The sequence below is a fragment of the Bombina bombina genome, chromosome 6 (assembly GCF_027579735.1).
Source record: "Bombina bombina isolate aBomBom1 chromosome 6, aBomBom1.pri, whole genome shotgun sequence".
NCBI classification, from domain to species: Eukaryota; Metazoa; Chordata; class Amphibia; order Anura; family Bombinatoridae; genus Bombina; species Bombina bombina.
In genome coordinates this window covers 1,067,210,230-1,067,238,227 of record NC_069504.1, presented here as the reverse complement: position 1 = coordinate 1,067,238,227, position 27,998 = coordinate 1,067,210,230, and the positions used below count along the sequence as shown (strand labels likewise).

Here is a 27,998-nt window from a genome sequence, read left to right as displayed (position 1 = left end):
CTTTCTCTCACGCATTCCAGTGAACCCAGTGAAGTGTGTTTCAGATCTGGAGTTATCCGGGGTAATTGTGCCAGTTCCCTTTCCGGAACAGGGTCTGGGGTTTTATTCAAATCTGTTCATTGTTCCAAAGAAAGAGAATTCTTTCAGACCAGTTCTGGATCTAAAAAATTTGAATTGTTATGTAAGAATACCAACATTCAAAATGGTGACTATAAGGACTATTCTGCCTTTTGTTCAGCAAGGGCATTATATGTCCACAATAGACTTACAGGATGCATATCTTCATATTCCAATTAATCCAGATCACTATCAGTTCCTGAGATTCTCTTTTCTAGACAAGCATTACCAATTTGTTGCTCTTCCTTTTGGCCTAGCAACAGCTCCAAGGATCTTTTCAAAGGTTCTCGGTGCCCTACTCTCTGTAATCAGAGAGCGGGGTATTGCTGTGTTTCCTTATTTGGACGATATCTTGGTACTTGCTCAGTCTTTACATTCTGCAGAATCTCACACGAATCAACTAGTGGCGTTTCTTCAAAGACATGGTTGGAGGATCAATTTACCAAAAAGTTCCTTGATTCCTCAGACAAGGGTAACCTTTTTAGGTTTCCAAATAGATTCAGTATCCATGACTTTGTCTCTAACAGACAAAAGACATCTGAAATTGGTTTCAGCTTGTCAGAACCTTCAGTCTCAGTCATTCCCTTCAGTAGCTATGTGCATGGAGGTTTTAGATCTCATGACTGCAGCATCGGACGCGATCCCCTTTGCTCGTTTTCACATGAGACCTCTTCAGCTTTGTATGCTGAGCCAATGGTGCAGGGATTATACAAAGATATCACAATATCCTTAAATCCCAATGTTCGACTATCTCTGATTTGGTGGTTAGATCACCATTGTTTAGTTCAGGGGGCCTCTTTTGTTCATCCGACCTGGACTGTGATTACAACAGATGCAAGTCTTTCAGGTTGGGGAGCTGTCTGGGGATCTCTGACAGCGCAGGGGGTGTGGAAATCTCAAGAAGCGAGATTACCAATCAATATTTTAGAACTCCGTGCGATTTTCAGAGCTCTTCAGTTTTGGCCTCTCCTGAAGAGAGAACAGTTTATTTGTTTTCAGACAGACAATGTCACAACCGTGGCGTATGTCAATCATCAAGGTGGGACTCAAGCTATGAAAGAAGTATCTCGGATACTTGCATGGGCGGAATCCAGCTCCTGTCTAATCTCTGCGGTCCATATCCCAGGTATAGACAATTGGGAAGCGGATTATCTCAGTCGCCAGACTTTACATCCGGGAGAATGGTCTCTTCACTCAGATGTGTTTCTTCAGATTGTTCAGATGTGGGGGCCTCCAGAAATAGATCTGATGGCTTCTCATCTAAACAGGAAACTTCCCAGGTATCTGTCCAGGGATCGTCAGGCGGAAGCAGTGGATGCGTTGTCACTTTCTTGGAATTATCAACCTTTATCTTTCCGCCTCTAGTTCTTCTTCCAAGAGTGATTTCCAAAATCATAATGTAGCGTTCATTTGTACTGCTGGTGGCTCCAGCATGGCCACACAGGTTTTGGTATGCGGATCTGGTTCGGATGTCCAGTTGCCAACCTTGGCCACTTCCGTTAAGGCCAGTACTATCTCAAGGTCCATTTTTCCATCAGGATCTCAAATAATTAAATTTGAAGGTATGGAAATTGAACGCTTAGTGCTTAGTCATAGAGGTTTCTCTGACTCAGTGATTAATACTATGTTGCAGGCTCGCAAATCTGTGTCTAGAAAGATTTATTACCGAGTTTGGAAGACTTACATTTCATGGTGTTCTTCTCATAAATAAATTCTCTTGGCATTCTTTTAGAATCCCTAGAATTTTACAGTTTCTTCAGGATGGTTTGGATAAGGTATTTTCTGCAAGTTCTTTGAAAGGACAAATCTCTGCTCTTTCTGTTCTGTTTCACAGAAAGATTGCTAATCTTCCTGATATTCATTGTTTTGTACAGGCTCTGGTTGGTATCAAACTTGTCATTAAGCCAATTTCTCCTCCTTGGAGTCTTAATTTGGTTTTGAGGGCTTTACAGGCTCCTCCGTTTGAGCCTATGCATTCTCTGGACATTAAATTACTTTCTTGGAAAGTATTCTTCCTTTTGGCCATCTCTTCTGCTAGAAGAGTTTCTGAATTATCTGCTCTTTCTTGTGAGTCTCCTTTTCTGATTTTTCATCAGGATAAGGCGGTTTTGCGGACTTTATTTAAATTTTTACCTAAAGTTGTGAATTCCAACAACATTAGTAGAGAAATTGTTGTTCCTTCATTGTGTCCTAATCCTAAGAATTCTTTGGAAAGATCTTTACATTCTTTGGATGTGGTAAGAGCTTTGAAATATTATGTTGAAGCTACTAAAGATTTCAGAAAGACTTCTAGTCTATTTGTTATCTTTTCTGGTTGTAGGAAAGGTCAGAAGGCTTCTGCCATTTCTTTGGCGTCTTTGTTAAAGCTTTTGATTCATCATGCTTATTTGGAGTCGGGTAAATCCCCGCCTCAGAGGATTACGGCTCATTCTACTAGGTCAGTTTCTACTTCCTGGGCTTTTAAGAATGAAGCTTCTGTGGATCAGATTTGCATTCGTTAACTCGGTGGTCTTTGCATACTTTTACTAAATTCTACCATTTTGATGTTTTCTTTTGTTCAGAAGCAGTTTTTGGTAGAAAAGTACTTCAGGCAGCTATTTCAGTTTGATTCTGCTTATAATTTCAGTTTTTTTCTTTATAAAGATTAAAACTTGATTTGGGTTGTGGTTCTTTTTTCTGCGGAATTGGCTGTCTTTATTTTTATCCCTCCCTCTCTAGTGACTCTTGCGTGAAGTTCCACATCTTGGGTATTTGCTATCCCATACGTCACTAGCTCATGGACTCTTGCCAATTACATGAAAGAAAACATAATTTATGTAAGCATTTACCTGCTAAATTTATTTCTTTCATATTGGCAAGAGTCCATGAGGCCCACCCTTTTTGTGGTGGTTATGATTTTTTTGTATAAAGCACAATTATTCCAATTCCTTGTTGATGCTTTCGCTCCTTATCACCCCACTTCTTGGCTATTCGTTAAACTGAATTGTGGGTGTGGTGGGGGGTGTATTTATAGGCATTTTGACGTTTGGGAAACTTTGCCCCTCCTGGTAGGAATGTATATCCCATACGTCACTAGCTCATGGACTCTTGCCAATATGAAAGAAATGAATTTATCAGGTAAATTCTTACATAAATTATGTTTTTTATTTTTATCCCTCCCTCTCTAGTGACTTGCGTGGAGTTCCACATCTTGGGTATTGCTATCCCATACGTCACTAGCTCATGGACTCTTGCCAATTACATGAAAGAAAACATAATTTATGTAAGAACTTACCTGATCAATTCATTTCTTTCATATTGGTAGGATTGTATATCCCATACGTCACAACTCGATGACTCTTGCCAATATGAAAGAAATGAATTGATCAGGTAAGTACTTACATAATCAATTCATTTCTTTCATATTGGTAGGATTGTATATCCCATACGTCACAACTCGATGACTCTTGCCAATATGAAAGAAATGAATTGATCAGGTAAGTACTTACATAAATTATGTTTTTTACCTCTGATTACCTTATATCTAAGCCTCTGCAGACTGCCGCCTTATCTCAGTTCTTTTGACAGACATTTGAGTCAGCACTGATTGGCTAAAATGCATAACTCCACTGGAGTGAGCACAATGTTATCTGTATGACACACATGAACTAGCAGTGTCTGTGAAAAACTGATGCACAGAGGCGGCCTTTAAGGGCTTAGAAATGAGAAAATGATCCTACTTAGGTTTAGCTTTCAACAAAGATTACCAAAAGAATAAAGCAAATTTGATGATAAAAGTAAATTGGAAAGTTCTTGAAAAAATGCATACCCTATGTGCATTATGAAAGAGTTTTTAATTTTTACTTGCCTGTCCCTTTCAGAGCTTGCCTTTATCGCTTTTATAAAGATTCAGTTGTACAGAAATAAGTGCCTAATTGTATGTCAGTTTAAAACGGTTTTAGCTTAAAGTGACAAAAAACACATTTCAAGATGCTTATGAAGTCTTTGAATAAACTAAAATATTGTGTGCGTTTAAAAATGCAATTTCCACCTTGTTTAGCTATTCAAAAAAACATTTGTAGCAAACTCCACTTATCACTAGTTGCTGGAGTAGATGGGCTAGCTACATTTATCATGTTAGCAAGTGCTTCATTGTTTAGGTACAGATAAGTGACAGGTAAAATTTGTGAAGTCTGACATTTATTATCGTTGGAGAACCTTTAAAGTGAAAGTCAATCCTAGTGTTGTACTAACGCTAGGATTGACTATTGAAACAAAGGGGACTTTCATTCATGAAGTATAAGATCCGGTTTCACATTCCTGACTGTGTGGTGACAGAAAAATTCTGGTCCGCTGTTGTCTGGTGCATTTTTTTGTATTCATATCTGTTATGGAAGACTCTGATTTTGAGATTGAAGTAGTCTCTTAATTCAGATTATACTTATTGTGAAGAATAAGAATCGGCCCAGATGACACATGACAGTCAGTTATGTTCCGTAGGCCGTTCTAGAGGGCTTGATTCCTCTGGATCCGGGAATCGGGGCCGCTGAGCCATCCGCCTCTGGGGGTTCTGTCCCTTGAGAGACTATTTCCCTACCACTTACTGTTACTACACGTGCAGAGGTGACCCAGATTATGCTTATCCCTTCCTGGCTAGTGGTTTGTTCCCTATGGAGGTCGCGGCACGTTTCCGTATGCAAATACTTATAGCGTTCGCACATCTGCAGCTTCCAGATGTCTTAAGATTGTTAGTGTCCCGTCAACCCAGGTCCCCCAGGCATGGGGTGGCCCGTTCAGCTCTCTGGGGGAGCAACTGGTCATGAGGCTCCAGCAGAGATGTGCTGTGCTTTTCGATATAGACTGGCGCGCCTTCGTGTTCTGCTACATGTTTTGCCGTTGTTGGAGGATCCCATCCTTAATGGATATAGGAATTCTCAGTCTTCTTCGAATAGCACACAGAATTAATTATAAGGGGATGAAGTAGTAATCTTATAGCTTGATCATTGAGTATCCTTTCCAGTCTGAGCTTGGACGAACAGGGTTCCGTTGGGCTGGTCCTGCGTGTGTGTCTGTTCTCCTTGGATGAAAACCTACGGGTTGCCTTTTCTTTTATTTAATCCGGTGAAGATGACTTTTATTTGATTTTTATTTGACTTAAAGAGCTCATGGTTTGTGTTATATTCCTTCGGGATTTCCTTCTGGAATCGATACTTGAGATTTCTTGATCACACTGGTTACTTCTACGGAAGTTGTTTTGGTCCTATGTTTGTCGTTTCTTCTACAAGATACGACGAGTCCACGGATTCATCCTTTACTTGAGGGATATTATCCTCCTGCTAACAGGAAGTGGCAAAGAGCACCACCGCAAAGCTGTCTATATAGCTCCTCCCTTGACTCCACTCCCCAGTCATTCTCTTTGCCTATACTAAGTAATAGGAAGGGTAAAGTGAAAGAGGTGATAAAATGTTAGTTCATGCGTATCTACATATTCCTATCCACAAGGAACATCATCGGTTCCTAAGGTTTGCATTCCTGGACAAACATTACCAGTTCGTGGCGCTTCCTTTCGGATTAGCCACTGCTCCAAGGATTTTCACAAAGGTACTAGGGTCCCTTCTAGCGGTGCTAAGACCAAGGGGCATTGCAGTAGTACCTTACCTGGACGACATTCTGATTCAAGCGTCGTCCCTTCCTCAAGCAAAGGCTCACACGGACATTGTCCCTGGCCTTTCTCAGATCTCACGGCTGGAAAGTGAACGTGGAAAAGAGTTCTCTATCCCCGTCAACAAGGGTTCCCTTCTTGGGAACAATTATAGACTCCTTAGAAATGAGGATCTTTCTAACAGAGGCCAGAAAAACAAAGCTTCTGGACTCTTGTCGGATACTTCATTCCGTTCCTCTTCCTTCCATAGCTCAGTGCATGGAAGTGATCGGGTTGATGGTGGCGGCGATGGACATAGTTCCTTTTGCGCGCATTCATCTAAGACCATTACAACTGTGCATGCTCAGTCAGTGGAATGGGGACTATACAGACTTGTCTCCGAAGATACAAGTAAATCAGAGGACCAGAGACTCACTCCGTTGGTGGCTGTCCCTGGACAATCTGTCTCAAGGGATGATGTTCCACAGACCAGAGTGGGTCATTGTCACGACCGACGCCAGTCTGATAGGCTGGGGCGCGGTCTGGGGATCCCTGAAAGCTCAGGGTCTTTGGTCTCGGGAAGAATCTCTTCTACCGATAAATATTCTGGAACTGAGAGCGATATTCAATGCGCTCCAGGCCTGGCCCCAGCTTGCGAGGACCAGGTTCATACGGTTTCAATCAGACAACATGACGACTGTGGCGTACATCAACCATCAGGGGGGAACAAGGAGTTCCCTAGCGATGGAAGAAGTAACCAAAATTATTCTTTGGGCGGAGTCTCACTCCTGCCACCTGTCTGCTATCCACATCCCAGGAGTGGAAAATTGGGAAGCGGATTTTCTGAGTCGTCAGACATTGCATCCGGGGGAGTGGGAACTCCATCCGGAAATCTTTGCCCGAGTCACTCACCTGTGGGGCATTCCAGACATGGATCTGATGGCCTCTCGTCAGAACTTCAAAGTTCCTTGCTACGGGGCCAGATCCAGGGATCCCAAGGCGGCTCTAGTGGATGCACTAGTAGCACCTTGGACCTTCAAACTAGCTTATGTGTTCCCGCCATTTCCTCTCATCCCCAGGCTGATAGCCAGGATCAAGCAGGAGAGGGCGTCGGTGATCTTGATAGCTCCTGCGTGGCCACGCAGGACTTGGTATGCAGATCTGGTGAATATGTCATCGGCTCCACCTTGGAAGCTACCTTTGAGACGAGACCTTCTTGTTCAGGGTCCGTTCGAACATCCGAATCTGGTTTCACTCCAGCTGACTGCTTGGAGATTGAACGCTTGATTTTATCGAAGCGAGGATTCTCAGATTCTGTGATCGATACTCTTGTTCAGGCCAGAAAGCCTGTGACTAGAAAGATTTACCACAAAATTTGGAAAAAATATATCTGTTGGTGTGAATCTAAAGGATTCCCTTGGGACAAGGTTAAGATTCCTAGGATTCTATCCTTCCTTCAAGAAGGATTGGAGAAAGGATTATCTGCAAGTTCCCTGAAGGGACAGATTTCTGCCTTGTCGGTATTACTTCACAAAAAGCTGGCAGCTGTGCCAGATGTTCAAGCCTTTGTTCAGGCTCTGGTTAGAATCAAGCCTGTTTACAAGCCTTTGACTCCTCCTTGGAGTCTCAATTTAGTTCTTTCAGTTCTTCAGGGGGTTCCGTTTGAACCCTTACATTCCGTTGATATTAAGTTATTATCTTGGAAAGTTTTGTTTTTAGTTGCGATTTCTTCTGCTAGAAGAGTCTCAGAATTATCTGCTCTGCAGTGTTCTCCTCCTTATCTGGTGTTCCATGCAGATAAGGTGGTTTTACGTACTAAACCTGGTTTTCTTCCAAAAGTTGTTTCTAACAAAAACATTAACCAGGAGATTATCGTACCTTCTCTGTGTCCAAAACCAGTTTCAAAGAAGGAACGTTTGTTGCACAATTTGGATGTTGTTCGCGCTCTAAAATTCTATTTAGATGCTACAAAGGATTTTAGACAAACATCTTCCTTGTTTGTTGTTTATTCAGGTAAAAGGAGAGGTCAAAAAGCAACTTCTACCTCTCTCTCTTTTTGGATTAAAAGCATCATCAGATTGGCTTACGAGACTGCCGGACGGCAGCCTCCCGAAAGAATCACAGCTCATTCCACTAGGGCTGTGGCTTCCACATGGGCCTTCAAGAACGAGGCTTCTGTTGATCAGATATGTAGGGCAGCGACTTGGTCTTCACTGCACACTTTTACCAAATTTTACAAGTTTGATACTTTTGCTTCTTCTGAGGCTATTTTTGGGAGAAAGGTTTTGCAAGCCGTGGTGCCTTCCATTTAGGTGACCTGATTTGCTCCCTCCCTTCATCCGTGTCCTAAAGCTTTGGTATTGGTTCCCACAAGTAAGGATGACGCCGTGGACCGGACACACCTATGTTGGAGAAAACAGAATTTATGTTTACCTGATAAATTTCTTTCTCCAACGGTGTGTCCGGTCCACGGCCCGCCCTGGTTTTTTTAATCAGGTCTGATATTTTATTTTCTTTAACTACAGTCACCACGGTACCATATGGTTTCTCCTATGCAAATATTCCTCCTTAACGTCGGTCGAATGACTGGGGTAGGCGGAGCCTAGGAGGGATCATGTGACCAGCTTTGCTGGGCTCTTTGCCATTTCCTGTTGGGGAAGAGAATATCCCACAAGTAAGGATGACGCCGTGGACCGGACACACCGTTGGAGAAAGAAATTTATCAGGTAAACATAAATTCTGTTTTTTATTTTCTTCAAGGTGAACATAAAAAAGAGTTCAATAGTTCCTCTGACAAGAGTTCCATTCCTAGGAACTCTGATAGACTCGGTAGACATGAAAATTTTTCTGACGTAAATTCTAACTCCTTTTCGAGGACTTCACTCCATTCCTCGGCCATCAGTGGCGCAGTGTATGGAGGTCATTGGGTTAATGGTAGCGGCAATGGACATATTTCCGTTTGCTCGCCTACATCTCAGACCACTGCAGCTGTGCATGCTCAAACAGTGGAATGGGGATTATGCGGATTTATCTCCGCGGATAAATGTGGATCAAGAGACCAGAGATTCTCTTCATTGGTGGTTGTCACAGGATCATCTGTCCCAGGGAATGTGCTTCCGCAGGCCAGCATGGGTCATAGTGATGACGGACGCCAGCCTCTTGGGCTGGGGTGCAGTCTGGAATTCCCTGAAGGCTCAGGGTATGTAGACTCAGGAGGAGTCCCTACTACCAATAAATATTCTGGAACTGAGAGCGATATTCAACGAGCTTCAAGTGTGACCTCAGCTGGCTTCGGCCAAGTTCATAAGATTCCAGTCGGACAATATCACGACTGTAGCTTATATCAATCATCAAGGGGGAACAAAGAGTTCTCTAACGATGATAGAGGTTTCCAAAATAATTTGATGGGCAGAGACTCACTCTTGCCATCTATCAGCAATATATATCCCAGGAGTGGAGAACTGGGAAGCGGATTTTCGAAGTCGTCAGACTTTTCATCCGGGGGAGTGGGAGCTCCATCCGGAGGTGTTTGCGGCATTGATCCATCAATGGGACACACCAGAATTGGATCTGATGGCATCTCGTCAGAATGCCAAACTTCCTTGTTACAGGTCCAGATCAAGGGATGCTCTAGCAGTACCTTGGTCGTTCAACCTGGCTTATGTGTTTCCTCCTTTTCCTCTCCTACCTCGTCTGATTGCAAGAATCAAACAGGAGAGGGCTTCGGTAATATTGATAGCGCCTGCGTGGCCACACAGGACTTGGTATGCAGATCTGGTGGAAATGTCATCTCTGCCACCGTGGAAACTGCCACTGAGACAGGACCTTCTCATTCAAGGTCCGTTCCAATATCCAAATCTTATTTCTCTGCAACTGACTGCATGGAGATTGAACGCTTGATTTTATCTAAGCGGGGATTCTGAGTCGGTCATTGATACCTTGATTCAGGCTCAAAAGCCTGTCACTAGGAAAATTTACCATAAGATATGGTGTAAATATCTTTATTGGTGCAAATCCAAGGGCTACTCATGGAGTAAGATCAGGATTCCTAGGATGTTGTCCTTTCTCCAAGAAGGATTGGAGAATGGATTATCAGCTAGTTCCTTAAAGGGACAGATTTCTGCTTTGTCAATCTTACTACACAAGCGTCTGGCAGATGTCCCAGACGTTCAGTCGTTTTGTCAGGCTTTAGTTAGCATCAAGCCTGTGTTTAAACCTGTTGCTCCGCCATGGAGTTTGAATTTAGTTCTAAATGTTCTTCGAGGGGTTCCATTTGATCCCATGCATTCCATAGATATTAAACTTCTATCTTGGAAAGTTCTGTTTTTAGTTGCTATCTCTTCTGCTCGAAGAGTTTCTGAGCTTTCTGTGTTACAATGCGACTCGCCTTATCTTATATTCCATTCTGATAAGGTGGTTTTGCGCACTAAACCTGGATTCCTTCCTAAGGTTGTTTCAAATATGAATAATAATCAGGAAATTGTTGTTCCTTCTCTATGTCCTAGTCCTTCTAAGGAGCGTCTGTTACATAACTTGGACGTGGTTCGTGCCTTGAAGTTTTACTTACAAGCGACCAAGGATTTCCGTCAAACATCTTCTCTTTGTTGTCTATTCTGGAAAGTGTAGGGGTCAAAATGCTACAGCTACCTCTTTCTTTTTGGCTGAAAAGCATCATCCGTTTGGCATACGAGACTGCTGGACAGCAGCCTCCTGAAAAAATTACAGCTCATTCTACTAGAGCGGTGGCTTCCACATGGGCTTTTAAAAACGATGCTTCTGTTGAACAGATTTGTAAGGCTGCGACTTGGTTTTCCCTTCATACCTTTTCCAAATTTGATACCTTTGCTTCTTCTGAGGCTATTTTTGGGAGAAAAGTTCTTCAAGTAGTGGTGCCTTCTGTTTAGGTATCTGTCTTGTCCCTCCCGTTCATCTGTGTCCTGTAGCTTTGGTATTGTATCCCACAAGTAAAGGATGAATCCGTGGACTCGTATCTTGTAGAAGAAAAGGAAATTTATGCTTACCTGATAAATTGATTTCTTCTAAGATACGACGAGTCCACGGCCCTCCCTGTCAATTTATGACAGATTATATTTTTTTTTTGTTTAAAACTTCAGTCACCTCTGCAACTTTTAGTTTCTCCTTTTTCTTCCTATACCTTCGGTCGAATGACTGGGAGGTGGAGTCAAGGGAGGAACTATATAGACAGCTCTGCTGTGGTGCTCTTTGCCACTTCCTGTTAGCAGGAAGATAATATCCCACAAGTAAAAGATGAATCCGTGGACTCGTCGTATCTTTAGAAGAAATCAATTTATCAGGTAAGCATAAACTTCCTTTTTTTCCTCCCTCCCTGGGGGCGAATATTGCAGCCTTGACTTTAATGGCTAAGGTTCAGCTCCTTCTGTCTTGAGGCCTATTTCAAACACGTGGTGCCTGTTCTGCCTGGCTGGAACGGTTTGGGCATTGTGTGGTTGCATTATTATTTGTGTTTTTCTTCTCTTGTTTTTACAAGTGTCGGCTAAGCATTCTGAGGGACCGTAGGGCATGGGGGACTGGTTCAGTCCTCAGTCTTTTGAGCTGGTCGTCTGGGACTCAGTGGAGTTCAAATGCGTCACTCTCTGTTGGTTCCGATATGTTGGGATTGAGTGTTTCCTTCCCTGGGTGGGTTGAGGATTTGGAGGATTTAGTGCCTCCTTGCCGCCGTTATGGGCAGTCTTGCTCTTCAAGGGCAATTGGAATTGTCCTTCTGGACTTGCTCTTTTGTGACTCTTCCTTCGAGTCGAGTTCTCTGGACTTTGTCCATTTTTCTCCTTAGTGGTTGAGGCCGTCTTATACGAGGGCCTTGCAGTCTTTCCTACTCTTGGAGTTAGTCGTTCCTTATTAGGAACTATAGGCTATGTGGTCTCCTTATCCTGGCTCCGTCAAGGGGTTTGGGATGCTATGCATTCTTTTTCCTTGGATATAGTCCTCTGGTTCTGTACTCTAAGGAGATTATGGAGACTAGCCTTTGTTAACTCGCTCTTCGGGTGACTTCGTCCCCGATATTTCCTCTTGGTTCTAGAAGTTGGGTGTTGTACGCCTGTTGGGCTTAGAATCTTAGTGGTTCTGTCGTGCCCTAGCTCTTTCGGAGTTGGACTTCTGTAAGGGGTGTTCCCTTCCCCTTGGGTTGGGTTTTTGAGTGAGTCCTAGACCCGTTTGCTAGGGTTATTCTAATCCTCTGTGTAGTCTGTTTTATTCAGACAGGGTATGGTGTTTCCTGGAGTATTGTTGGTTTAAACAATTCTGGGGCTCGGACCTTACGTTGGTCTGGATCTTTATGAGCCTAAGCCAGCTGGTCAGATTAGGAAGGGTACGGGTACTCTTTCTTCATGACCTTATCTGGCATTCTTTTTCCGGAATTTTATGATCCTATAGCTGGTTCGGGAGCTCTAGTTTCCAGGCAATATAGACTGTTATGGTCTTGCTAATTGAGCTACTAGCAGCTTGGCCAGGAGTTCTGTGTGCTCAGAATCCTCAGGGCCTGCCTTGTTTTTGAATGGGATGTGCTTCCCTCTTGGGAAGTTCCCTTTTCATTATCCTCAGTGGCGTCTGGATGTTTTTCATTCGGCTCAGACTATGGCTTTGGCCTTGTGAGCGTGTGCGCTGTTCTTTAAGCTGTGCTCTTCCCTGGGGGGGTTTGCCTTCTTAAAGGGACAGTTCACCCAAAAAGTAGCTCCTTTACACCTATTTCAGCATTTGAAATAGCTGATTTAGCCTGTGGTATAGCCACCCATACTGAAAGTTTTGATACTGCAGTATAGGCTATTGAATAGCCTAAGTAAACACAGCCAGTAGAATAAGTTACACTCTCAGTGGGATGCAGGCTAGTTAAGTAATTAATTGTTCATTGTTCTCTCTATGTATTGAGCTTTGGTGTTCCAGCCAAATAAAAGATAAGGAAGCAAGTCTGTACACAAAGGTATAACTTAATGAGATCTGATATCACCTTAAAGTTCAACCCATTGTAATAGGCTGTGGTTTCAAAGCACAAAATCAGCTACTTCATATACACAAATGAGCATGAAAATGCAATTTATCAAATATTTTATACTCTGCAGTTGGTATAATAAGTAATTTAAAATACATGAATGGAAAAACAATTTTACAGTATACTGTCCCTTTAAGGAGGGTGAGGATCTCTCAGACCTGTAGGTTACTTGGGTCTGGTGTTGGAATAGGATCTGAGATATGTTTATCTTCGGATCTTTGAGGTACGGTGAGCCGTTTGAGGTTCTGGGCTCTACATTGTTCCCGACGCGTGGCTAGGCCTTGTGGCTTTGATTAACCTGCAGTGTACCTGCTAATTAGTGGAAGTTAGCAGTCTGTCGGTTGGTGTTGGCTATCTATCTTCGGCTGCTTTTTACTTGTATGCAAGTATGTTATTTTCCAAGTCATCCTGGTATGACTGCAGCGTGTGGTGTTCAGAGGTTGCTTGGGTTTGATGCACATGTTGGTTTGGCAATATTTCAATATTCTGAGTTTCTGGCGGCTTGGGACTCTTGCTTCAGTCGTTTTTTTTTCTGGGCGGTTGCTCTTTTTTCAGAGAAGTTTTCTTCTCTGTTCTAATTCCCGGTCTCAACCTTGTAGTTCGGTAAAATTTGGGTTCTGCGCGTTGCCTTCCCTTGCTCAGGAACCCTTAGGGTCCATGTGAGCTTGGCTTGCTTTTTGGGGTTTTCCATTATTTGGATATTATTGCACCCGGTTTAGGGTTTTCCGGGAATCCTAGTTTGTTCCTTCATGTTCTCTCCCCTTTGGGAGTTTTCGGTTGTTCCCCTTTCTCTGTAAGGGTGTGTGGTTGAGGACTGACCTTTGGGCGATGAGATCTCCTGGAGGAGTGTTGGCTCAGTTGAGTCTGTTTCTGCGGTCTCTAGCAAGGCTTGTGGACTCTCTGTGGGTCAGTGTCCTTGGGGCCTTTTTTCCTTTTCATGTGTTTTTCCTGGCTTCGGACGAAGCTGGATTTTTGCTGAGTTGTGGTTTCAGGCCTGGTGCTCTCAGATTGGACCTCTTTTTGTACCCTCCCGTTTTAGCATTGTGTCCTCTATAGCTTGGGTATTGTTTTCCCAAAAGTAATGAATGCAGCTGTGGACTATTTTTCCATTTATGAAGAACATAAATGCTGTTCTAGCACCTTTTTCACCCTGATATTTCTTCTACTGTTCCTTGTTCCTCGGCAGAATGACTGGGGGATGACGGGAGTGTCTTTGCCTCATCCTGGTGGCTAGGTTCTGAATTCCCAAAAGTAATAAATGCAGCTGTGGACTCTTTCCATCTGAAGAAAAGAAAATGATCAGGTAAGCATAATTTATGCTTTTACTTGCTGGAGAGTAATAAATTGTTTTAACTCATTTGCCTTTATTTTGTTGGTTGGAATAGCTGTTTTTTTTTGTTTGTTTTTAAACCTCCACTTATCATAATCTCCTAGGTGGGGAGTGGCAAAGAGAGAGCCCAGAGTGTTCATAAATCAACTCTAAAAACAATAAACTATTATCTGCGGAGTACACTGCTCTTTAATATTTCAGAATTACATTGCAAGAAAAGAGCAAAATTAATATATATATATATATATATATATATATATGTGTGTATATATATATATAAGTTTTTTACTACACTTAAAGGGACAGTCTAGGCCAAAATAAACTTTCATGATCAGATAGAGCATGTAATTTTAAACAATTTTCCAATTTACTTTTATCACCAATTTTGCTTTGTTCTCTTGGTATTCTTAGTTGAAAGCTTAACCTAGGATGTTCATATGCTAATTTCTTAGACCTTGAAGGCCACCTTTTCAGAATGCATTTTAACAGTTTTTCACCACTAGAGGGTGTTAGTTCATGTATTTCATATAGATAACACTGTGCTCGTGCACGTGAAGTTATCTGGGAGCAGGCACTGATTGGCTAAACTGCAAGTCTTTCAAAAGAACTGAAATAAAGGGGCAGTTTGCAGAGGCTTAGATACAAGATAATCACAGAGGTTAAAAGTATATTAATATATCTGTGTTGGTTATGCAAAACTGGGGAATGGGTAATAAAGAGATTATCTATCTTTTAAAACAATAAAAATCTGGTGTAGACTGTCCCTTTAAGTAAACATTTTTGTGTTGCAATCTCTGCTCTTACTGTTCCTTTAACCTTTTGAGTGTATTTTTTTGTTTGTTCATAAATCCTTTAATTGCTATTTTAATTGAGGTTTTCTAACTCTATTAGAAAGATTTGTCAACTTTCCTTGCTTTTTTACTCCCTTGTACATTGTCTTATTTCTACTTGCTAGATTTTATATGGAACAGATCCATAAAACAAAATACTAATGGTAATACACATTAGGAGATGGGTAGTGTTTAATATCAGTGTATTTTTGTGCTATAACAAAGTGTATACCTGTTGGGCAGTCAAAAAAAACAAAACCATTTTGTCTTTCCTGTTGATTATGCAGACACTGGTATCTGAGTACCTCTTGGCACAACAAATATGCAGGTTAGTTTAAGTGAAGTCAGAAGTTTGGTTGCTTTAAGGACTGATTCTTTTTTAGGCATATCCTTGAAACTTCTGCTATTTGTAAATTTGTCCAGCATTCCTTCTGATGGCTGAATAGATCTTTTACCTTGTTGCTAGTGCATTTATGAAATAGGAGCAGCATTGACATTTTTTTATTAGATTTTTATGGTCATAAGGTCAAACAATGTTTGTTTTTTGCTTTTTGTCTCACCAGTGGCAGGCTGGTGGAAACCATGCCCACTCACCTGCCAACAGCACCACCTTCACTCCATCCAGTCCTACAATTACCAGCGTGGCAGGTAGTGATGGAAAGGGTCTATCTTCACCCATTATGGACTTGGTAACTTCAGCTGCCAATTCTTTTAACCTCCCTCCTTTGCCTGACGTAAGTTTTTTTTTTTTTTTTTTTTTCAATGGATACTATTTGGAAACACATGAAGCCAGTCTTTTTCTTTTTTATTATATATATATATATATTAGTTGTAAGTGTTTTTGTGTTGTGTACAGTGTAGCTAATTTCAGTGTTGTGCACTGTTTTTTTAACACACTTCAAATTATTATTTTTTTGCTTTACATAGTAGTTAACTCAAGAGCTTGCATTAAAAAATGGATGGACAGAGATTGTACCTAATTCCCCATGAGGTATAGAGTATTCGTTCTCCTTCCACATTTGTCCTTTCTCACAGAAATCATTCCCCTCTCCATTTGGGGTTGCATTCCCTCTCTGGCTCTGCCTTATTACCCTGCCCCATAGTTAGATGTAATCTAACTATGGAAGTCTTCCATGATGTAGTATCAGCTAGTAAGTTATGACAGCTTAAGACTTATGGAGTAAGATTCTTTGTTTATAAGTTGTCCAATGGGTGTTTTTATTGAAGACTTTGGCTTCCTCTGACCTTTGGCTACCACACATTTTTCATTCTTGTTAAAGTAAAAAAATTGAGGACTGGTACTTTTTTCTAAAATAATTTCGCTGTTAGTCGAATTAACAAAGCAGCCTTTATTAAGTGTTTTGTTTCTTTTTTTCAAGAACAATGTCAAGTGTAAGTCAAAGAAAGATTAATCATTGAGTTTTCTTTTAATTTTAAATGCATTGATGGGTCTTCCACTAAAGCTATTGAGAAGCATTTATTTTGCAACTTCATAGTTAAATTTTGGTGGTTAACTTGAGATCACCACATCAAGTTTATTGATCCTTTGTCAAGAAGTCATAAAGTGGTAATTGAATGTGTGCATTCAGCAGCTTCGTTGGTTGCCATATGCAGAATAAGGTAACCGCTCCCACCCTTAGTCTCTTTTCAGAGCCGGATTTATTATTGTGGAAGTGCAACACACTAAGCTCTTGATTTGTACGAAGCTGCTGAATGCACACGTCTAGTTTTAATAAGTTAATTGTTTGTATTCTCTCCAAAAGTGACTGTGCCATATGAAACGACCTTTCTTTCTACATGTTTGCCCACCTTATGTGTCAGACTCTTGTGTCCCAAGTGTGAAGATATATTTATTCCATAATAGAGAAAATCTGATACCTTCCTAGCTATATCCGAGTGGCATAGATGTGATTCAGGTAATACCTCTATAGCCAAATGGATTGTGTAATGTGTCATAAGGCCTCTTGTAAAAATGGTGCAAATACATTACAGGTTGTAGGCTTACATTGTGTGTGTGGGGGTTAAAGCATTATGAGATCATCTTTATAAAGATGCAGTGGGTGTCTTACTTTTTCCAAACGATACTGCATTGTGAATACAGCAGTTTGAAAATTGTAGGGGTTTCTCCCCTACCCTGCAGCTTGTTTTAGTTAGTGAAAATACTATGATGAGGCGTTTGCTCTTCATAGTAAATGCTATATGAATGTACAGATAGCGCCTATCTCCATTTTATGTTTAATTAGGTTTCCAATTATTTCTTTCAGCTTTGTGCATATGGGTTGGAGCAATGCAGTGTTTTTTGTAAATACCATATCAAGGGGTATGGTGAAAGCTCTGTTATTGTGGGAATTAGGTCAAGAAAAAAAATTGCTTCTATATAGATTAGGTCATTTTTATGCAGAATTTTTATCTGTTGCTGTAGCATTTAGTCTATGTACGATTAAATCTACTACATTTAGATATAAAGCTTAGAGTTCCCCATATACACAAATTAACAGACATGGGCATGCGGTAGCTTTGTTAGCTGCAGAATGAGGAAGCAGGCTTTGGCCCTTTTCAGAGCTGGTTTTATGCTTGTGAAAAATCACCACACTAAGATAGGGATTTGCACAAATCTTAGTGTGATCTTTCACAAGCATAAATATGGTTCAAATACTGCATGACATTTTAAGAGACTTTTTAATTTACTTCTATTAACACATTTGGTACCCTTAGTTTAAAAACATATCTAGGTAGGCTCAGGAGCAGCAATGCATTGCTGAGAGACAGATGATTGGTGAATGCAAATATATGCCTCTTGTCCTTGGCTCATCGTGTGTTCTGATAGGTCCCAGTAGTGCATTGCTGCTCTGTAGCAGACTTTAACCCCTAGTGCAATAAAGACAGCTGTAACTCATTAGATCATTTTCCTCATTTGCAAGAGTCAACACCTTCTAATCACAAGATATTCCTGTTGTGTTGCTATAGAATTACACATCAGCCAAGTCTTAACTTTTTTTAAAAAAAACAAAATAACATCCCCTTTACTGCAATTCATTTAAAATAGCCAAATTCCACCTACCATTTCCCTTATTTGGAGGAGCCAATCTGGGCTTAAGACCACAGACAAGTATAGCCACTGTCAGAAATGTATTATAAAATGCATTGATTTGCAGTTATTAGTTAAATGCAATTAGGTACACGCGTAACATGGTTAGCCTTAATAAATTAGCACTGTTGCAAGTTCTGAGAATTAGAAATGGCTCAAGTTTCAGAGCACAATTAAACGAAAAGGGGGCAAAATAATGAAATGATATTGCAAAGTAGTTTCAATACTTGTAACTAAACATTTTATATAAAAATAAAGGGGACTTTTAAAGGATATTAAATTCCTTTTTCTTTTAGGAAATAATGTGCTTGTCCCACGCTCTGTGGGAGGACAAAAAAGCAAATTCTTTAACCAGCAAATGTTGCAAATCAAATAGCTGGTTATTATTGTTATCGGTTATTTGTAGAGCACAAACAGATTCCGCACCGCTGACAATTTGCAGCATTTTAAAATACTACTTACTAGATTTTATTTTTTTTGGCCTCTTCAGGGAAGTAAGTGACAAAGTGCAATTTTTACACACAAGGTGTTTAATGTCCCTTATTAAAGTAATTATTTGTTTAATCTGTATCGGCCATTAGAAAGTACAATGCAAAAATAAAAGTGCATTCAAATCAAACGGTTTTAAAGAATTGCATAATTTGCTAACAAAATGAGTGGTAAGTTTTTTTTTTGCAGATCAGCAGTGTTTTTAGGAACATATGTACAGTATATTTATCTTTTGACCTAGGAACTTGTCACTGTGTTGCATGTTAAAGGGTCACAGATTCACAATGCTTACAGTAAATACAAGTCCATTACTCTTGGGAATACAACTCCTGGCCACTAGAAGATGACAAAAATTCCCAAAACTCAACGTACTCAATCCTTCCCACCTCTCTGGTTAGTCTTATGTTTGCCTCCCAGGAAGAACATGAAGAATTTAGGTTCCCCAGATTCTTCATTTAGAATTTGAGGCCCATTTTCCCTCTCATAGAGTGGTTACTGAGAGACAGGGGATGTTAGAGTATCTAGTAGTGACATAATTACTCCCAGTGAAGGTGTTGGTCACAACCCTGCAGAGGTGTCATGGGGACTGGTCCCTTAGCCTCCTCATGTTGGGTCGTAGCGATGCTCCTTACAGTGATCTTCTCCTGTGATGTACACAGCACTAGATGGGCTATCTACTAGGAGCAGTCATTTCGGCAGCGGGTAAGCACAGTAGATTGTACAACTACACAGATTGCACTCAGATAGCCCACATGGTATTAGTAGCCAGTACAGGTTTTACACTGTACATCATAGCCAGGTAACAAATGTAATCTATATTTGATTTTTGTATAATCATTGAAAATTGTGCTGTGGAACCATCAAGTGATTGGTATGGTTTTTTTTTATTCATAATTATTGTACATACAGTATGTGTCCTATATCTTATCTGTCAATTTTGCTGATTTAAAAAAGTTTTCACATTGTTAGCGCTATGCAGGTGCGCTCCTTTTATCAGGGGAACTCGCATAGTGTGCGCTGAGACATTTTTGCGCAGCTCTTTGTTTTACACTCTCCCAAGTCATGCTGTTTAAACAGATTAGCACGCAAGTGTTAAATCTGTTACTAATTTTTATTTTTATTTTTGTTCTCTGGTCTTTTGTGTAAAAATCCTTGACTGTTTTGATTTTTTTTTTTCTGCTTACTGTTCAGAATTTGTGGTGTATTGGAAATTGCCTTTATCAGTCTATTTTTCTACTATGGAGCATATTGGAGTTTTCCCCAATACTATAAACTTAGATCCTTTAGAGGTTAGATCATGATTCTGAATCCAGTCATTAACCAATTTCTCCCCCTTTTCACCTTAATTTGTTTTTTAAGTGTTTCACAGATCTCTGTTTGAACTAGGGATGCACCGAAATGAAAATTCTGGACCGAAACCGATACCGAAAATTCAGGATGATCCTGGCCGAAAACCGAAACGAAACCGAAATTGTTTTTTTCTTTTTTAACTACAATGTGTGTGTGTAGCTGAGAGAGCTTGTAGGCGGGAAAGCTCCAACAAATGGACATGGTCACTTGTACAGTAGGGCGTGATCTGCAGTGAAACTGGAGCTCTATAAGGGAGACCGTGGTTATAGCCAGACAATACGAGGTGGACATGTGTTTTGTTTTTGGGTGTAGTTATCCGTGCGATGAGCGTGGCTGCTCCTGATCGTCTCTCATCGTATCTCCGTCTAGTTCCTGGTTCGGGTCTCACACTGACCCGTCAGATTATATGTCCGAAGCCCCAAATGGAGTCTGCCTGTCACCTATCACCAGGACCACTGGACTTAGCTACAACCTTACGTGGAAGGTGGTTATAGAAACTTACTGTGCTTTTTTGTATACACTGTCTGGTGGGTGCGAATTTGTACCAACTGTGTGCGAGCTTGGGGCTTATGCTTATAAAGTGTGCACGCATATTTGCCTCAGGCGAATAGAATGTCTACGCACAAGAGGCTGATGTATGAGCACTGTATATAAGGCTTAAAGATATTCACTGTGTGTGCTTAGGGCTGTTTCTGATAATATCAAGTGTTAATAAACATGTTACTTATCCACCTTTGATATTTGTATTCACTATTCAGAACTTTGGTTTCCTTCTCTGCTGGTTTCAAATATCATCATGTAATGGTACTTATGTGTGTGCTCTGTGTACCATGCCAGTGCTGTGCTGCTCACCTTATGCTAAGGATAGACATGTAACTCAATAGAACAGGGGAGGGCTGTACATTTTTAGCCATTTTGGTCCTCTTTGGGCCGAAATTGGAATTGCACATTTTCGGCGGCCCAAATTTTGGTGCATCGCTAGTATTATTCTTTATTTAGTTCTGTGTAACAGAATCAGATTTAACCGTTTTTGTTTTGTTACCAATTATCAAAATAAAGTATAGTCCTAGAAAACTATTGTTATATGTAAAACAGTAAGTCAAGTAATGAACTCAAACAGCAGCTCTAGGCTGGCATCAAATTTAAATATGCTACACAATAATTTTGCCGAAAATAAAAGGCAAAAAAAACGAAAACCGAAATAACAAAAAATGCTATTTTCAGCCGAAACTTTCTGCGGCCGAAATTTCGGTGCATCCCTAGTTTGAACCTATGCATACTTTAGATATTCAGCTTCTCTTGGAAGGTGTTTGCTTTAAAAATAACCCCCCCCCCCCCAAAAAAAAAAAACTTTTTTTTTTTTATCTGTTAGAACAGTTTCAGGAATGCCTACTCTTTTCTTGTGAGCCTCCTTATTTGGTTTTCCACCACAAGGCTGTTTTAATTACTAAATTTTACTTTTCTTTCATGTAATTGGCAAGAGTCCATGAGCTAGTGACGTATGGGATATACAATCCTACCAGGAGGGGCAAAGTTTCCCAAACCTCAAAATGCCTATAAATACACCCCTCACCACACCCACAATTCAGTTTTACAAACTTTGCCTCCTATGGAGGTGGTGAAGTAAGTTTGTGCTAAGATTTCTACGTTAATATGCACTTCTCAGCATTTTGAAGCCCGGTTCCTCTGAGTACTGTGAATGTCAGAGGGATCTGAAGGGAGTATCACCTATTGAATGCAATGGTTTTCCTCGCGGGAGATCTATTTTCATATCTATTTCAGATCGGTCATATCGGTCGTAAAGACCTTATTCAGACCTTATTCAGACCTTATTCAGATCGACAATATACCCTCATATTCCATTACCTCTACTGATAAATGTTTCAGTACTGGTTTGGCTATCTGCTATATGTGAATGGGTGTCTTTTGGCAAGTATGTTTTCATTACTTAAGACACTCTCAGCTATGGTTTGGCACTTTAGGCATTAATATAAAGTTCTAAATATATGTATTGTAATTATATTTGCCATGAGTCAGGTTTATGTATATTTCCTTTTGCAGACTATCAGTTTCATATTTGGGAAAAAACATATTTAGGAAATATTTTTCTTACCTGGGGTTTAGTCTTTTTTCAAAATGACTGCTTTTTTCAATAATTTTGCGGGCAAAATTAGGCTTGCAAGGGCGCTAAATGCCAACGTTTATTGCGTCATTCTTGGAGCGAGAATTTTTTTGCCGCGAAGGTATGTCAGATGACGCAAATTCGGCATTTCCGGTGTCTTAGTTGACACCGAGTACTTTGCACAAGGTTGCGTCTTCAATGAGGCGAGTGTGTCATTTCCGGATGTTAGCGCCAAAAAAATTTCTGTTGAGTTGTGCGTCATACTTGGCCCCAAATTTCATTATTTTAAAACCCCATTCCTATATGCCTCTTGCCTTTTTCTATGTCAGAGGGCTATGCTGTTTGCATTTTTTTCCCATTCCTGAAACTGCCATATAAGGAAATTGCTAATTTTGCTTTATATGTTGTTTTTTCTCTTACATTTGCAAGATGTCTCAATCTGATCCTGTCTCAGAAATCACTGTTGGAACCCTGCTGCCTGATGACAGTTCTATCAAAGCTAAGTGCATTTGTTGTAAATTTGTGGAGATTATATCTCCAGCTTTGGTATGTAATAGTTGTCATGATAAGCTTTTACATGCAGAGAATGTGTCCATCAGTAATAGTACAATGCCTGTTGTTCGTTCAACATCTAATGTACATGATATACCTGTGAATATAAAAGATTTTATTGCTGATGCGATTCAGAAGGCTTTGTCTGCCATCCCGCCTTCTAAGAAACGTAAAAGGTCTTTTAAAACTTCTCATAAAGTTGATGACTTTTCAAAGGACCGACAACATACTGAATTATCCTCCTCCTCTGATGAGGATCTATCCGATTCAGAAGATCCTTTCTCAGATATTGACACTGACAAATCTACTTATTTAAAATGGAGTATATTTGTTCCTTGTTAAGAGGTGTTGATTACATTGGATGTTGAGGAAACTAGTCCTCTTGATATTAAAATTAGTAAACGTTTAAATTCTGTTTATAAAACCCCTGTGGTTACTCCAGAGTTTTTTCCAGTTCCTGATGCTATTTCTGATATGATTTCTAAGGAATGGAATAGGCCTGGTGGTACTTTTATTCCTTCTTAAAGGTTTAAAAAATCGTATCCTTTACCAGCAGTTAGATTGGAGTTTTGGGAAAAGATCCCCAAAGTTGATGGGTCTATTTCTACTCTTGCTAAATGACTACTATTCCTATGGAAGACAGTACTTCTTTTGAAGACCCTTTAGATAGGAAACTTGAATCTTATCTATGGAAAGCTTATTTATATTCTGGCTATCTTCTCAGGCCTGCCATTTCTATGGCTGATGTTGCAGCTGCATCAACTTTTTGGTTGGAAAGTCTAGCGCAACAGGAAATGGACCCTGGTTTGTCTAGCATTGTGCGCTTGCTTCAACATGCTAATCATTTTATCTGTGATGCCATTTTTGATATCATCAAAATTGATGTAAAATCTATGTCTTTAGCTATTTTAGCTAGATGAGCTTTGTTGCTCAAATATTGGAATGCTGACACGGTATCTAAGTCTAGATTACTCTCTCTTTCTTTCCAAGGTAATAAGTTATTTGGTTCTCAGTTGTATTCGATTATTTCAACTGTCGCTGGGGGAAGGGAGTTTTTTTTTGCCTCAGGATAAAAGACCTAAGGGTAAATCTAAAGCTTCTAACCGTTTGCGTTCCTTTCGACAAAATAAGGAACAGAAACCTAATCCTTCCCCCAAAGAATCTGGTTCCAATTGGAAACCTTCAAGTTGGAATAAATCCAGACCGTTTAAGAAACCAAAGCCAGCTCCCAAGTCTGCATGAAGGTGCAGCCCTCATTCCAGCTCAGCTGGTAGGGGGCAGATTAAGATTCTAACAAAACATTTGGGCAGATTCTGTCCAAAATCGATGGATTCAGAGTATTGTCTCTCAAGGGTACCGAATAGGATTCCGAGTAAGACCTGTGAGATTTTTTTTCTCTCACGCATCCCAGCAAATCCAGTAAAGGATCAGGCTTTTCTGAAGTGTGTTTCAGACCTGGAGTTTTCAGGGGTAATCATACCAGTTCTGTTTCAGGAACAGGGTCTGGTGTTCAAATCTATTCATTGTCCCAAAGAAAGAAAATTCATTCAGGCCAGTTCTGGATCTGAAAATTTTGAATTATGTAAAAGTGCCAACTTTCAAAATGGTGACTATAAGGACTATTCTGACTTTTGTTCAGCAAGAGCATTATATGTCCACAATAGAATTAAAGGATGCATATCTTCATATTCCGATTCATCGAGATCATTATCAGTTTCTGAGAGTCTCTTTTTTTTTTTTTTAGACAGGCATTACCAATTTGTCTCTCTTCATTTTGGCCTAGTAACAGCTCCAAGAATCTTTTCAAAGGTTCTCGGTGCCCTACTCTCTGTAATCAGAGAACGGGGTATTGCAGTGTTTCTTTATTTGGACGATATCTTGGTACTAGGTCAGTCTTTACATTCTGCAGAATCTCACACAAATCAACTAGTGTTGTTTCTTCAAAGACATGGTTGGAGGATCAATTTACCAAAAAGTTTCTTGATTCCTCAGACAAGGGTCACCTTTTTAGGTTTCCAGATATATTCAGTGTCCATGACTCTGTCTCTAACAGACAAAAGACGAATAAAATTGGTTTCAGGTTGTCGGAACCTTCAGTCTCAATCATTCCCTTCGGTAGCTATGTGCATGGAAGTTTTAGGTCTCATGACTGCAGCATCGGACGCGATCCCCTTTGCTCCTTTTTCATATGAGACCTCTTTAGCTTTGTATGCTGAGCCAATGGTGCAGGGATTATACACAATGTTTGACTCTCTGACTTGGTGGTTAGATCACCATTGTATAGTTCAAGGGGCCTCTTTTGTTCATCCAACCTGGACTGTGATCACAACAGATGCAAGTCTTTCAGGTTGGGGAGCTGTCTGGGGATCTCTGACAGCATAAGGGGTTTGGAAACCTCAAGAGGCAATTTTACCAATCAATATTTTAGAACTCCGTGCTATTTTCAGGGCTCTTCAGGTTTGGCCTCTGTTGAAGAGAGAACCGTTCATTTGTTTTCAGACAAACAATATCACAACTATGGCATATGTCAATCATCAGGGTGGGACTCTCAGTCCCCAAGCTATGAAAGAAGTATCTTGCATACTTGCTTGGACGGAATCCAGCTCCTGTCTAATTTCTGCGGTTCATATCCCAGGTATAGACAATTGGGAAGCGGATTATCTCAGCCGTCAGACTTTACATCCGGGGGAGTGGTCGCTCCATCCAGATGTGTTTTCTCAGATTGTTCAGATGTGGGATCTTCCAGAAATAGATCTGATGGCTTCTCATCTAAACGAGAAACTACCCAGGTACCTGTCAAGGTCCAGGGATCCTCAGGCGGAAGCGGTGGATGCGTTACCAGTTCCTTGGTGTTACCAACCTGCTTATCTTCCCGCCTCTGGTTCTTCTTCAGTGGTTAATAATTTGTTACAGGCTCGTAAATCTGTTTTTCTAGGAAGATTTATTATCGAGTTTGTAATTCTTATATTTCATGGTGTTCTTCTCATAAATTCTCCTGGCATTCTTTTAGAATTCCTAGAATTTTACAGTTTCTTCAGGATGGTTTGGATAAGGCTTTGTCTGCAAGTTCCTTGAAGGGACAAATCTCTGCTCTTTCTGTTTTATTTCACAGATAGATTGCTAAGCTTCCTGATATCCACTGTTTTGTACAGGCTTTGGTCCATATCAAGCCTGTCATTAAATCAATCTCTCCTCCTTGGAGTCTTAATTTGGTTTTGAAGGCTTTACATGCTCCTCCTATGCATTCTTTTGATATTAAACTACTTTCTTGGAAAGTGTTGTTCCTTTTGGCCATCTCTTCTGCAAGAGGAGTTTCCAAATTATCTGCTCTTTCTTGTGATTCCCCTTTTCTGATTTTCCATCAGGATAAGGCAGTTTTCTCTTGTTAAGTGTAGTCAGTCCACGGGTCATCCATTACTTATGGGATTATATCTCTTCCCCAACAGGAAGTTGCAAGAGGATCACCCAAGCAGAGCTGCTATATAGCTCCTCCCCTCACATGTCATATCCAGTCATTCTCTTGCAACCTAACTAAAGATAGGTCGTTGTGAGAGGTCTGTGGTGTTTTTAAACTTAGTTTATTTCTTCAATCAAAAGTTTATTTTAAATGGCACCGGAGTGTGCTGTTTGTTCTCAGGCAGCATTAGAAGAAGAATCTGCCTGCGTTTTCTATGATCTTAGCAGACGTAACTAAGATCCACTGGCTGTTCTCATACATTCTGAGGAGTGAGGTAACTACAGAAAAGGGGAATAGCATGCAGGGCCCCCCTGCAAACGAGGTATGTGCAGTAAATTATTTTTCTAAGGAATGGAATTGACTAAGAAAATACTGCTAATACCAATGTAATGTAAGTTCAGCCTTAAATGCAGTGGTAGCGACTGGTATCAGGCTGATGAGTGTGTGTACACTGAAGTATTTTTCTAGGGAATGGAATTTGACTCAGAAAATACTGTTAAAACTGAAGTAATGTATGAGCCTTAACTGCAGCAAAAGCGACTGGTAGCAGGCTTATTATTAACACTTCATAGCTTTTAAAACGTTTACTAGCATGTTAATCGTTTTTTGTGAGGTACTTGGTGATAAAACTTATTGGGGCATGATTTTTACCACATGGCTATCTTTGTTTTCTGCATAGAAACAGTTAAATGAGCTTCCCCACTGTTGTAATATGAGTGGGAGGTGCCTATTTTAGCGCTTTTTTGCGCAGTAAAAATTCAGTCACAATCTTCCTACTTCATCCTCCATGATCCAGGACGTCTCTAGAGAGCTCAGGGGTCTTCAAAATTCATTTTGAGGGAGGTAATCAGTCACAGCAGACCTGTGACAGTGTGTTTGACTGTGATAAAAACGTTAATTATTAAATTGTTATCCGTTTTTTTGGGTATTAAGGGGTTAATCATCCTTTTGCTGGTGGGTGCAATCCTTTGCTAACTTAATTCGTTTACTGTGAAAATTTGGTTGCTATAACTTATTTGGTTCATTGTTATTTCAACTGTGACAGCTTTTTGTGCTTCTTAAAGGCGCAGTAGCGTTTTTTATATTGCTTGTAAATTTATTTGAAAGTATTTTCCAAGCTTGCTAGTCTCATTGCTAGTCTGTTTAAACATGTCTGACACAGATGAATCTCTTTGTTCACTATGTTTGAAGGCCAATGTGGAGCCCCATAGAAATTTGTGTACTAAATGCATTGATGTCACTTTAAATAAAAGTCAATCTTTACATGTAAGGAAATTATCACCAGACAACGAGGTGGAAGTTATGCCGACTAACTCTCCTCACGTGTCAGTACCTTCGCCTCCCGCTCAGGAGGTGCATGATATTGTGGCGCCAAGTACATCAGAGAGGCCCATACAAATCACTTTGCAAGACATGGCTACTGTTATGAGAGAAGTTTTATCTAAATTGCCAGAATTAAGAGGCAAGCGCGATTGCTCTGGGTTAAGGACAGAGCGCGCTGATGATGGGAGAGCCATGTCCGATACTGCGTCACAATTTGCAGAACATGAGGACGGAGAGCTTCATTCTGTGGGTGACGGATCTGATCCAGGGAGACTGGATTCAGAGATTTCTAATTTTAAATTTAAGCTTGAGAACCTCCGCGTATTGCTAGGGGAGGTATTAGCGGCTCTGAATGATTGTAACACGGTTGCAATTCCAGAGAAATTATGTAGGCTGGATAGATACTATGCGGTACCGGTGTGTACTGACGTTTTTCCTATACCTAAGAGGCTTACAGAAATTATTAGCAAGGAGTGGGATAGACCCGGTGTGCCTTTTTCCCCCCTCCTATATTTAGGAAAATGTTTCCAATAGACGCCACCACACGGGACTTATGGCAGACGGTCCCTAAGGTGGAGGGAGCAGTTTCTACTTTAGCTAAGCGTACCACTATCCCGGTGGAGGATAGTTGTGCTTTTTCAGATCCAATGGATAAAAAATTAGAAGGTTGCATTGCGCCTGTCACTGCTGCGGCGG

The 27,998-nt window shown here is 40.6% G+C and overlaps 1 protein-coding gene across 1 annotated transcript in view; it reads left to right on the top strand.

Annotated features, from left to right (window-relative positions):
* Window positions 1-27,998, top strand: part of TRIM24 (tripartite motif containing 24) — a 467,748-nt gene that overhangs the window by 268,064 nt on the left and 171,686 nt on the right. The window contains exon 2 of the mRNA XM_053719682.1: window positions 15,485-15,655. Within this exon, the coding sequence (XP_053575657.1) occupies window positions 15,485-15,655 (171 nt within the window). The remainder of the gene's footprint in view (window positions 1-15,484; window positions 15,656-27,998) is intronic.